Source organism: Lissotriton vulgaris, chromosome 3_1 (assembly GCF_964263255.1).
Source record: "Lissotriton vulgaris chromosome 3_1, aLisVul1.2, whole genome shotgun sequence".
In the NCBI taxonomy this organism is placed as follows: domain Eukaryota; kingdom Metazoa; phylum Chordata; class Amphibia; order Caudata; family Salamandridae; genus Lissotriton; species Lissotriton vulgaris.
This window is the reverse complement of record NC_141689.1, coordinates 630,417,409-630,430,981: the sequence shown is the minus strand read 5'-3', so window position 1 is coordinate 630,430,981 and position 13,573 is coordinate 630,417,409. Positions and strand designations below refer to the sequence as shown.

The 13,573-nt window shown below is 44.3% G+C and overlaps 1 protein-coding gene across 1 annotated transcript in view; it reads right to left on the bottom strand.

Annotated features, from left to right (window-relative positions):
* The window catches only part of SLF1 (SMC5/6 complex localization factor 1), a 754,058-nt gene that overhangs the window by 555,620 nt on the left and 184,865 nt on the right, over positions 1-13,573 (bottom strand). Inside the window, exon 6 of the mRNA XM_086960920.1 lies at positions 12,039-12,176. Coding sequence (XP_086817046.1) covers positions 12,039-12,176 — 138 coding nt within the window. The remainder of the gene's footprint in view (positions 1-12,038; positions 12,177-13,573) is intronic.

The window sequence follows — 13,573 nt, the reverse complement described above, 5'->3', positions numbered from 1 at the left end:
TCCGGTCTTAGAATACAGAGACAGGGGATGCTTCTCTGTGACGTCAAAGATCAAATTTATTGGCTGCAACCAGGAACAGAAATCTACGAACTATGACACAAGTAGGTTCGTCAGAAACTGCTCAATTTTCGTATTGCGAGACATCGTCTTTTATGCAAAAAATCACATTCCTGACAAACACCCATTATTTACGAATTGTCCAATCAAAGGTAACATTGCAAAAGGTATCGCATGACGACAAACCCACTTTTCAGTTGTCCAGCCCACCATCAATTACACGGGAAAGCCAACATTCTTCTTCGGACAGGCCGGACAAACCCATAATAAAAGACCACAACCCATACCATAAACAAGCCATAAAAGAAGGAACCGAAACAGATGAGAAGCAAGATAAAGGGGTGTGTGCGTGTGTAATAAAACTCAACAATGTCCTGTTCTTTGATCTCTATCTCGATCAACTACCGGACAAGGAACTGGCTTAGCTGTTAGGGGTGGTCGTATTAGACCCTAAATCATAGGTGTTCAAGATGAATTCCACAGGGCGTAGAATGCACAAGTATAGAAACCCTCTTGTGTTACTATCAGACTTTTGCTCCTTTCCCTAAAGTCTATTACTGTGTATGGTATGGAGTTTGTTGACGCTCCCTAGGCAGGTTAAAGAGGAATCCCACCCACGAATCAGTGCTTGGCTTACTGTTCATTTAGTGACCACGCCCCCTCTACTCAGCGTTCTGCTCCGTGAGGTTCCCGTATTGTTCAGAGCTCCTGCTGAATTCTCTTGTTCCCGTTTGTGCTCCTTTCCAGTTCCTGACTCTTCCACCTTTTGGGTCACGGTATTTTTTCTGTGTTGGATTTGTGTCCTGCCTGTTGTGTTGCCTTCCGCCCTGTTCCTTTGCCTTTCCTTGTCTCGGCACGCCCTTCCCCGGTGCCGGGCGTCCCCTTCAGCCTGAATACCCCGCCTGCCCTTCTCTCCTCTGTAGTGTCAGTGTCCTAGCGGGCAAATCCAATCACCGTGTGTTTTCTCCGCGGTCCTTTGTGATCAAGGAGGTTTTGTGTATATTTGTGATTTTGCGCTTCACTCCGTCTTTAGCTTACGAGTGGAGCGTATTTTGGCTATCACGTCTTTTTGTAGTTACGCCCACTCCGTTCTGATCTTTGGTACCTATTCAGACGGGGTGTGTCTATTGTCCGCGTTTTATGTTGTTTGTTTCCTTTCTCCCCTCTGTCTTAAGTTTATGAGTCGGAGGAAGGAAGTGTCTGTGTTCTATGTTTGTCACTCGCTCCACACTGTCTTAAGTTGATGCGCTGGAGTGGGAAGATCTGTATCACTTTGTCTTTAGCTTTATAAGTGATACTATTGTCATCAGCTGCACTTGTGGCGCCCAGTTCTGCTCAGTCTTAAGTTTACGAGTAGAACGGGCATTGGTGCATTCTACCTTGGAGATATCCTGGCTAGGTGTCCTCCAGATTCTCTGCTGTACCTCCTGGTTCTTGCCTGGACTCCTAGCTTAAAGCCCTGATACCCATCTATGTGGTAAGTGGAATGTTATGTTGAACACTTGTGTACCAGCCTTGTAAAGTATTGGTGAGGTTAGTATTGATGTATATTTATTTTCCAGTCTCCTGCCATCAAGACTGCAGCTACGCCACCTTGCTGGGGGAGAGTGGTATACTCCCTGGGAAAATTCCCCCCACACTTTTAGGTAGCAGCTGCCTGTCAGCGACGTTATACCTTCTCGCTGTGGTAGTTGTTGTCTGGAAGTGTGTGGGACATTCATCTTTGCTCCTGTGGACAAACTACCTCCTCTCTCGAAGGGGATCCTTGACATTAGCAAGGCTAGCTTCAGGCAACGGGGTCAGTTCGCTCAGGTCACCTAGGAGTCAGCTAAAGCATACGTGTACCAAAAGACTCGTTCGGCCGTAGTCATCGGCCTATGTGAGGGCAACTACAAAATGGCTGCTGTACACAAAATAGAACCCAGAGGTTCAGAACGAAATCCCTAAATACGTAGTGAATCCATCGGTCTAGCATGGCGAAATCACTTGTACATGCCGCACTCGCTAGTTACGGTTCGCTACTATCAAATTCGTAACGAAACCATGACCTTTATAAAACGGGTTCAAATTCACAGAACCTCAGCCCCTCCTTTTGCCTTTACATAGGCAATAACCTAAACTCACGTCAATCTGAATCCAGGTCTATATTCATCAGATCATCAGGATGTTGCTGGAGCATAATCCTAGTACTTAGTGGCTCTCTCGAGACAGGTCTCCTTGCACACATAGTAGCACAGAGGCCACATATAGCAGGAGCACACTGTACACAAAGACAGAACAGGAAAAGAATCGCTGAAACCATCCCAATGATCATCAGAATCTTCCATCCCCAAGTGGAGAACAATTCCCAAAACCATCCCATCAACGACCAATCTCCTTCGTCCACATGTACAGACTCGGAGATCTTATGTAGCTTGGAAATGGCCTGGTACACTGTCGGAGCATTGTCTGGAATGAAAACGCAGCAGCTTGATTGAATCAATTTACATACCCCTCCTCTATCTGCAAGTATGACATCTAACGCAACTCGATTCTGCAACGTCATAAGACGATCCGACTGGAGCTCAGCAGTCAAGTTACTAAGGGCACCGGCAGTCTCAACTACGGTGGACTCAACCACTCTTGTCAATTGCCGTATGTTCCTATTGTTGACCATAGGTCCCCAAAACGGCAGGAAACCCTTAAGAAAGTCTCCCAATACTTGTCCTCAAGTATCTTCCTTACTGAAGACACCTCTAGCAACTCTCATTCTATGGTAATCTGCGGCTCCAGAATACAAAGGGGGCAACAGAAACAAAACATAACATGTTCCCGTAAAATCAGGAGGCAACCATGTATATGCTCTGTCATAGCAGACAAAATATGTACCCTTAGCTGCTAAAAACGATGGGGAAGTCTGGGACGCAAAAACATACGTCTCAGTGCAAACACTCTTCCCTAACTGAGCTCTCGGATTCTTGCCATTACCTTGCAGACAAAAATGACCACGATGGGGTACGATCCAAATCGGAGATGACCCTTTCCTTCGCTGCTTTTCACTCAGACTAACACCATATCCATTCACGTTCCAACCAATATATGCTTGTGTCTCATCTCCAGGAATAGTCTCATAGGAATTAATTCCTCTATCATGTCTACTATTCCCTTCACAATAGCACTATTGCTCGGATTATCTTTCATGGAACCCAGGGGATAGACTTCATGGGCATAAATGAACATCGTCCTATACGCCCACACAGAACCATTATAACTCAATGGCAGGACCAAATAAGGGATACCTTTATCCGTAGTATGAGGCATAAGCCCACACACCCAACAATTAGAGGTGTTCACTACTATCTGATGCTGATGCAGAAGTTGAACAAAGGAATTATTAACGAATTCCAATCTTCTAATTGATTCATGTTCAGGCAAAGGATGAAAAGAATGCTAAGAAGTAGTAGTGGGAAAAGACATAGGTTGTGTGGTGGGTGCAAACGTCACTTGAAAAGAGAAAATTACATATCCCACCAAAAACATTGTCATGCTAAGTAGCATTAAAAGACACGTTATCAAAAAACATTTTCTACTCATTAGTTTACACAGTCTCGTCTTAAAGTTCATTTCTTCAACAGCTCTCTCGACCCCAAAAAACTCCATCCTCTAACCGTGCTGTTCACGGCAGTTGGTTCTCTTCTGCTCAGATGTACGTCTGTAAGTCCAGGGAACGCCCTAGAACAAACCAGAACCGTCAACCTTGTGTCTACCGGCTGTACCCTCTAATTCTTTATACCTCGACCCTACAGCTGAACCCAGATGGCGGTTCGAAAAAGAAAAATAGATCAAAACAGCTTTTCGGCTGAGAGAGCGTAGTTTCAAAAACAGCAAGAAATTATTTTATTTGTCAATCGACTCTTGGTCGTAAATTATAGCGGCCTTTACCAGGCAATGTCTGATCACCAAACAACAACTCAGGTTCAGTAGTGTCTAGTCTCAAAGAAGGGGACACAGCTTCTTGCAAAATATTGTCGTCTTCACGCTCAGAGCTTGTCCCAACCAAACGCGCATCACTGAATGGAATGAAACGTGGCACAGTCTCAGTCTCTGAATCACCAACACCCTGTTGGAACAACTGGTCGTACGGCAGAGGCAAAGAAACCCTCTTACAATGTACGCTGGATCCAGTTCTTCTTTCCGTGAACTCTCACTGCGGTACGCGTCGCCAAAAGGACCTGGAATGGTCCAATCCAGCGGGGCTGCTCGTTCTTTGTCCGCTGAAAATTCCGAACCAGAATCCACGAGCCAGGATCAATGGCGTGTCCTGGATCTTCAGATGCTTGTGGGATGCCTGTTGGTGTAAGACACGCAATTTAGCCGTCAAATCATACAAATAATCAATCAGCACAAGATGTTCAGTCTCGCTAAACTTTGTCGGCCTCGGCACTCCCCATCCACCAAATACAATCTCATAGGGGCTAAGGCCCACTCGAGAATGCACTGTAGTTCTAGTTAACAAAAGTGCCAATGCCAAAGCATCGGGCCATTGAAGACCAGAGCTCGCCTGAATCTTGGCTAGTTTGAGCTTTAACGTGCCATTATAACATTCGACTAAACCAGCTGATTGGGGGTGATTTGCAGCATGGAATTTCTGCTTGATGCCTAAACCCTCACACACTCTCTTCATGACTTGACCCACAAATTCACTCCCATTATCACTCCACACCATCCTTGGCAAACCATACCTAGGGAAAAATTCCTTGAGTAGGGCTTTAGCTGTGGACAAGGCAGTATTATCTTTCAGGGGGTATGCTTTTACCCATCTCAAAAAGGCACAAACAACCACAAGAACGTATTTCAGGTTGTTACATCTTTCCATGTGTATAAAATCCAATTGTAAAACCTCGAACGGATACATCGGAGGTGCAAAATGACCAGCTGGAGTTGGGGTTCCCTTGCCAGGATTATACATCAGACAAACCATACAATTCTTGACCAGATTCTCCACACACTTAGGAATTCCAGCATTCTGCCAAACTGGAGCCAACAACTTACAAATCCCTTTCGCACTAATGTGAGCCATTCCATGCGCCATCGTAACCACTGCAAGTACATACGCATCAGGTAACAACCATCGCTGATGTTCTGACAACTCAATCCAACAACCAGTCGAATCCAATGTTCCCTTACTCTCTCTCCATACACTCAATTCTTTCTCAGTAGCTTCTGCCTGAATTGACTTCACGCTCTCTATCGTATCCTCACACATTCCTCTATCCGGAACCCATCTTGCTGGACCTGCAACATACATTCGACTCATCACATCTTTCGCCGTCTCTTTTGCAACTACATCCGCAAACGCATTACCACGACCAACGTCATCGGTAACCTTCTTATGTGCACTGCATTTCACGATCGCAACTTGCATCGGCAAAGTAAGTGACTCAAGAAGTTCATTCACCAACTGACCATGCTGAATTTTCGTACCATGCGAAGTTAAGAACCCACGTTCTTTCCAAAAGCGACCAAAACTATGAGCAACACCAAACGCATACTGGCTATCGGTATACACAGTCACTCGCTTTCCTTTCGACAACACACACACTCTCGTTAGTGCAATCAACTCTGCTGCTTGAGCTGAATTTTGTGGGACACGTGCAGCTTCAACAATCGTATGCAAAGTCGTAACCGCATATGCTGCAGTCATATCACCATTCGGAAGCTTAAAGCATGAACCATCTACCCATAAAGTACCATCAGATTTCACAAGAGGAGAATCTTTCAAATCAATTCTACCCTTCGTTTCTTCCTCTGTCCTAAGAAAGCAATCATGCTGTTCCTGAACATCCGCCTCTACAGAAATCGGCAACAACGTAGCTGGATTCAACGTGTTGCATCGCTTTATATGCACATGACTCGCCAAAAGTGTCAACTCGTAACCTGACAATCGAGCACTAGTTAAGTACTGTGTCTTTGTTCTGTTTAATAAAGTATCCACTGCATGTGGAACCATCACAATCAACGTATTATCCATTACTAAACCAGCAGACTGTCGAATAGAAACAGCTGCTGCCGCTGTAGCTCTCAAACAACTCGGCAATGCTCTAGCTACCGGATCCAAAGTCGACGAGTAATACGCACATGGACGTTGTTTATCGCCGAACTGCTGAGTCAGGACTGACAATGCACATCCCTCTCTCTTGTGAACATAGAGTTTAAAAGGCTTACTGTAGTCGGGAGTACCCAACACAGGAGCCGAACACAATGCATCACGCAATTCAGAAAAACTTTTCTGACATTCATCAGACCAAGGAAGGGGATTCGGAGTATCCTTAAGCGTAAGTGCTAACAACGGTTTCGCAAGCAATGAAAAATTCGGAATCCATTGTCTACAGTAGGAAGTATTACCCAAGAAAGCACGCACTTCTCTCTGCGTAGTTGGCACACTCATTTTCGCAATCGCTTGAATTCGTTCTGGGGTCAACCTTCTTCCCTCCTTCGATAAGAGATCACCTAAGTAGGTCACTTCTTGTCGACAATACTGCAACTTCGAAAGTGACACTTTATGATGGAGGTCAGACAAATGTTGCAACAAAGAAAGAGTAGCTTCTTTACAAGTCTCCTCATCATCAGCAGCAACTAGCAAATCGTCTACATACTGAATAAGAGCAGCACCATCAGGCAAAACAATTTTATCAAGTTGTGTTTTCAAAGCCTGACTATAGATGGACAGACTCTCACAATAGCCTTGAGGACCACGTTTGAACCGGAAACTTCGGCCTCCTAAAGAGAGCCAAAAATATCTCTACTCTCCTCGGCAACCAGGATGCTAAGAAAGCATTCTTCAGATCAATCACCGAAAACCAAGTAGCTGAAGCAGGAATCATAGTCAGCAAAGCAGTAATATCCGGAACAACAGGAAACTGTGGCACAACAATTTTGTTCACTTCTCGAAGATCGATCACAAACCTAGTACAGGCGGCTGAGAAGAATCAGTATGTTTCAAAACAGGCAAAACCGGACTATTGCACACATTACCTCTCGTTTCCTCAATCACACCTTTCTCAATCAGATCATGGATGATCGCTAAAAGTGCTCTTTTACCATCACTAGAGTTCCTATATTGCGGAATACGTGGCAATCTAGCATTCGCTTTCAGCGTCACAACATATGGTGGAATCTCCAAAAGACCCACGTCGTTTGGACCAGTAGCCCAAAGAGTATCAGGGAGAGAATGCAATTCCAATGGAAGCCGATCTGTAGACAAATACATCGGAGAGATCACTCTCTTTCCCAATGTAAGCTGTACTCCCGAAGGAGAACAATGCAATGTTGTATACAATCTCTTCAACAAATCCAATCCCAACAAATTCTCACCACAACCTGTCGTTAGAATGAGGGGTGCTTCAAATTCACAAGGTCCAACCGAAAGAGACAAAGGACTAGAAACCGGATTACAAACTGGGGCGCCAGAAAAACCTACCGAAACATTAGTCAAGCCAGACAAAGGTGCGCCAGGGACTTTAGAGTGCATGATAGAACTCTTCGCCGCACCAGTATCCAACAGAAAAGGCTCTGACACACCCGATGTAATCACTTCAACATAAGGTCCACTCTGATCTACTGGAACTGACACAGCTCCCTCTCTTTGTCTATGGCTGTCCTAACAATCATTACCGTCAGCATTCTCACTCTCAACATAGTAATCGTCAGCATAGTACTGAGTCGATCTACCAGACGCAACATTCTGTTGATCAAAACAATTCATCATATTCTGTGGAGGCAAGGAACGTACATTCTGGGGGAATACACCACGTCCTCTACCTCTAGGAATTTGCTGAACACCTCGACCTCTCACACCAGAAGCACCATTCGCCCTACTTCCTTACAATACGCACACTGATTAGGGCCTGGATGAACACGCTGCTGTGATCCTCTCTGAAACTGCTGAGGTTGCTGAAATGCGCGCTGATTATAACGAGGCGGATACACCTATTGCAAAAGAACCTTCGTCTTTAAATCCTTAGTCTTTCTCTCTGCTTTATCTTTCTCATCCTTATCCCTATTTTCGTAATATTGTGCCGTAGCCAATATCTGGGCCGACGAAGAAACAGCCCATGAACTCTCTGAATCCTTCAACTTATTACACAACTCGGGAAGCAAGTTATGAACAAACGTATCTACGAACAATCTTTGGCCACCTTCCGTACTCATATCTTTACCACTATGATCTATAAACGTCTCTTCAAACCTAGTGAAGAAATCAGACACACTCTCATCTTTCTTCTGCTTGCATGCAGACAATTTATCCCAATCCACTCGCATAGCAGGCATCAAAGTCTTCATATAATTAATAATCCTACCAGGAAGTTCTGCAACTAAAGCTTCAGGTTTAGCTCCTCCACCCTGTAAACCATCTGCAGCAGTAATATTAGCCCATGAATCACCTAACTCTACTGCATGGTCTTCGTGACGAATCTTCGCCCACAAAGGTTGAGGAAATACATTCCTAAACAACATATCTATATCAGCTAAATTCATGACACACGCGTCAGCTGTCTGTGATAACTCCTTATAATACCCTGTGGGATTCTTGCGGGGATCAGGTAAAGTCTGCTTAAGGGCCAAAACTTCAGCTCATTTCCACGGAACATGTACCCAAACACGCTGAAAATGAGCTTCTACAGCTGGGGGATTATTATTCGCACCAGCAGGGACAGCTTCTTTCCATACTGGAGGAACTTCTCTCTCATAGGGTACTGTCTCACTTTTCTCCTAACAGAAGGATCAGGTTCAAACAACGACCGAGAAGGACACTCACTCCTAAAACGCAAGCAACGTCGCAACTGCTTTCTCAACATCGAGACCTACTATCGTTCCTTTCGCAAACTTGGACTGTACCTTAAACAACTCTGATGGAGTCTGACCCAACTCACCATCTTCCCATTCCTCACGGAGGAAAGTACACATGTTATCGAAGACATACCTCTGCTTTGGTGCTTCCCATTGTCGAAAGACACCCATAACCGACTCTAAATCATATCTCGAAGAACTCGTAACCCATTTAGGAGCCAAATGATCCAACACTGCCCGCTCTTCGGGACTCGGGAACTGGCTACGCAACTGTTTATGCTTAAATACAGGAGTCACACTCAATGACTCAAAAAAAGGAGACAAAAGACCAGCAACAGTATCAGTCATTCTCTTTCGAACAGAAGGAGAAGTTGTCATAAGGACAGGAGACAAAGCAGGCTGAGACAGAACAAATGTAGGAGTAGTAGCAGAAGAAGTAGCAAGTACAGGAGAAAAAGTCGTAGGAGTTTGAGGCGTAGGAGTGTGAGGCGGAACTGTTAGCAAAGTCGGCGGCCCTTGAGAAGGCTGCGCCAAAGGAGGAGGAACCAACTGAAGAGGAGCTGGCAGCTGTGCAACAACAAGAGGCTGAACAGCTGGAGGTTGCGCAACTAAAGGTTGCGGAGGTGCTGTAGCACTCTGAACATAAGGTGGTGGCGAACTTAACAAATGTGACATCAAAGGATCCTTTTCAGGGTCCTTTGTTGCACCTTGTAGAAGAGGTGACAAAACTGGATAACATTTATCGATGGCCATTTTACGTTGCCTATGCAACTCTTCACTCGCTTGTTCTTCTTCATTATCTTTAAACTGCCTAGCAACTTGCATTATCGATATACCCTTCTCTCTTTTATCTCTCTTCGCTTGTTTAATTTCTCTCTGTTTGGCTTCCTTACGCCAGCGGCGGAAAGAGTCAAACATCGCCGGCCGGGCTTTCTTCTTAAATAGTTTAATTTCCAGATTATCTAAAATCTCTGTGTCATAGCTACCATGTTGGGGCCATTTTAGAACACCGTTTTTCCTTGTGTATCGGACCCACAATGCATTATACGTAATGGGGCCCACACCATGTTTAGAATAGAGCTCATAAGTCGGAGTTCCAACCGGAGGTATCGGACACGAATCCTCCAATCGGGAATCCCTATTACAATTACAACAAAATATCTTTCCAAGTTTGCTAAGACCAGGCATCTTTGCTCACTGATCTAGCTTCAAACTTCAAGGGATTACCAAAAACGATAGTCTCGCAAATATACAAGTCCCTCGGCTTTGGCACTTGCAAGTTCCAAATCAAAGATCTCGAAGGGAACCCAAAACTAAGGACTGGGAACGCTCCACTTATACTTAACTGAAGTATCGATCACGTCACCAGAAGACCCGTCTATCGTCTCGCTCTACAAATCGTCACAAAAGGCTCCAAGACAGGGCGACAGTCAGGGCAGCAGTCCTTCGTAGCCGTCGGAAAGCGGGAAGCCTCGCAGCAAAAACCTTCAGTCCACGTTCGACATGCCGGGGTCGATGAAGTGGGGGCCGTCTTCCAGAATTTCCCCACGAAGCTCCTCACGATCTTCAGGCTTGGACCGGTACCACTGAAGTCGCCCCACGTTGGGCGGCAACTGAAGAACCGGGTTTTAGAACCCAGCGGCGCCAGGGGAAACGCCCGAAGTCTTCGAGTTCTCCTGTCTTAGAATACAGAGACACGTGATACTTCTCGGTGACGTCAAAGATCAAATTTATTGGCTGCAACCAGGAACAGAAATCTACGAAGTACGACACAAGTAGGTTCGTCAGAAACTGCTCAATTTTCATATTGCGAGACATCATCTTTTATGCAAAAAATCACATTCCTGACAAACACCCATTATTTACGAATTGTCCAATCAAAGGTAACATTGCAAAAGGTATCGCATGACGACAAACCCACTTTTCAGTTGTCCAGCCCACCATCAATTACACGGAAAAGCCCAACATTCTTCTTCGGACAGGCCGGAAAAACCCATAATAAAAGACCACAACCAATACCATAAACAAGCCATAAAAGAAGGAACAGAAACAGATGAGAAGCAAGATAAAGGGGTGTGTGCGTGTGTAATAAACTCAACAATGTCCTGTTCTTTGATCTCTATAGCGATCAAATACCGGACAGGGAACTGGCTTAGCAAAGCTAGCTTCAGGCAACGGGGTCAGTTCGCTCAGGTCACCTAGGAGTCAGCTAAAGCATACGTGTACCAAAAGACTCGTTCGGCCGTAGTCATCGGCCTATGTGAGGGCAACCACAAATTATCTGCCGTACACAAAATGGAACCCGGAGGTTCAGAACGAAATCCCTAAATACGTAGTGAATCCATCGGTCTAGCATGGCGAAATCACTCGTACATGCCGCACTCGCTAGTTACGGTTCGCTACTATCAAATTCGTAACGAAACCATGACCTTTATAAAACGGGTTCATAATTCACAGAACCTCACAATGAAGAATCTAAGCAAATGGCTATGTCACAAAAAAAGAAGATTCTTATTCAAAAGGGGATAAAGCAAGTATAAAAGTCTATTAGAGATCACCTGCAAAATAATGATTATCAAGACCCACTCTGTGGCACTGAGCCCTCCTCTGCTCTGGTAAGTCAATGTAATGCCCTAAAATACACAGTCATTTGAAAATAATTATGCATGCATGTACATTTGGGACATTATATTGTACAATTTTATACCTCTTCATTATTTTGCATATGCATAATGTGAGAGATTCTCTCTATATACCTTTTTATGTGTGGGTATGTCTTTATATATTTTCCTCTCACTGCAGAGGAAAAAAAACTCTCCTCAGACCCCGACTCTTGACTCATCCTATGCCTGTTTCTCACTATTCCTCCACCACCAGTCTCTGACTCATCCCAAACCCCTCTGACTGCTGTGGACACACAAATAACCCTTCCCTCCTTTATTCTAGTCATCCAGCTAACAGGCCATCGACTCCCAATAACAATTTATATTAATCCACCACTAATCTACCTTGAGTACCGAAAAGCGTTCCAATGCCTCATCATGGGGAGCAAGCGTCATATAAATACAATTAGACCTAGCAGAGAAAGGGTTAATATGTTCACTGACATTCACATGCTTGATCGCCTGTGAGAAATTAGTTTTATTTCTTACCTGAGCTAAACATAGACGCTTCCACAACGAGTTCTTGGAGTCATACCACATGTCTTCGTTTTCATCATCTTTGTTCTTTTCAAGGAGGGTACTGCTCAACTGTACCTCTTTTGTGCTACTTTGTAATGCATTCTGTGACTAGTCAAGAAAGAAAAAGATTAGATTTTGAATGTAACCACACAACGTCATGTTTAACTACACATTATTTCACCAGGGCAAACAATAAATCTGGAAATCCATTACTTAATATAAAGGAACATTGTAAGTGAATTTAAAGTAAAATAACAATAAAACAATAAGTGGATGATACTGTAATACAAGCTGACTAATTTTACTTACCATACTCCTGACACAGGCAAAAGTATACCTGTTGTAAATTTTCCCTTCTTGCATGGCCACCCAGGATTGTTGGCCTTTTTATTGAACTTTATTTTGTTGGCTGTAGAACTCTGTGCACTTTATCATTGCTATCTGGCAGTGGAGTGCATGTGCCCTCCCTTTCAAACCTGCAAAATTTGGTATAAATGATTGTCACGTTTAATTTGCTTGTAAATCTCTAGTATGTGGTACCACCTGAACGCAGGGCCTGTCAAATTAAATGCTACTACTGGTCTGCAGCACTCACTGTGCCACCCACTAAAGGAACACTGTAAACATGTCGCCAGGACTGCAACTGCAGCCTGGGAGTGTAGTTTTAAACTTCCATTTTGAACTGGCAAAATCAACTTTTTTGCCAGCACTAAACCTTTCTTTTTGATATTTATAAGTCACCCATAAGGCAGCCTTTTAACGTAGTAGGGCAAGAAGCATGGTATTTAAAAGATAGGAAATGCATATTTAATGTTTTACATCACCAAGCAGTAAAAAAACTTTAAAGTGGTTTTTCACTGTAGCAAGGCTGGCTCTCTCATAGGTAACACTGGTTAATAAGGGCTAATCTCAGTTTGTTAATAGCTAGAAGAATCCAGAATCTTTCAGGGACTCATTTTAATAGTAATTTAAAGCCAAACTTCATGGCTCAGTCGGATTTTATATGACTATTTTGGAAATAACACATTTAAGAAGTTGTCATTTTCCTACCTACAACCAAACGGCTTTCCTGCCAGTGTCCAGCTGTCAACCTGAGCCCTGATGGCTTCACTGCGATGAGATGAGTATTGCTCCTATCAGTGAAGGGTGTCGGGAGAAGACCACATCCTTGAAGGATGGCCTGGGGGCTGTGCCCAGCCCCTTCCTGAGCTTGTCATTGGCAGGTCAAGCGCACACCTAGGCTGGCCTCTCCTTTGTCTCTCAAACTGACCTGAATTGGTTTAGAGGGTGGACAAAGGCTTGCTCTACATTCACAGGCTGGCACTGAGCATAAAGTGGCAGCGGCGGCTTCTTCGATATAGGAGCGTCGACCCCCTACAACAGCCCAAAATAAAAAATGTATTTATTATTGTTTTATTTTTCCTTCCCGGACCAAACCTTTGGGGGCAGGCCAACGGGCTAACAGTGACAAAGGGGGAGTGGTGGGCACTGTTATCAGTGCGCTT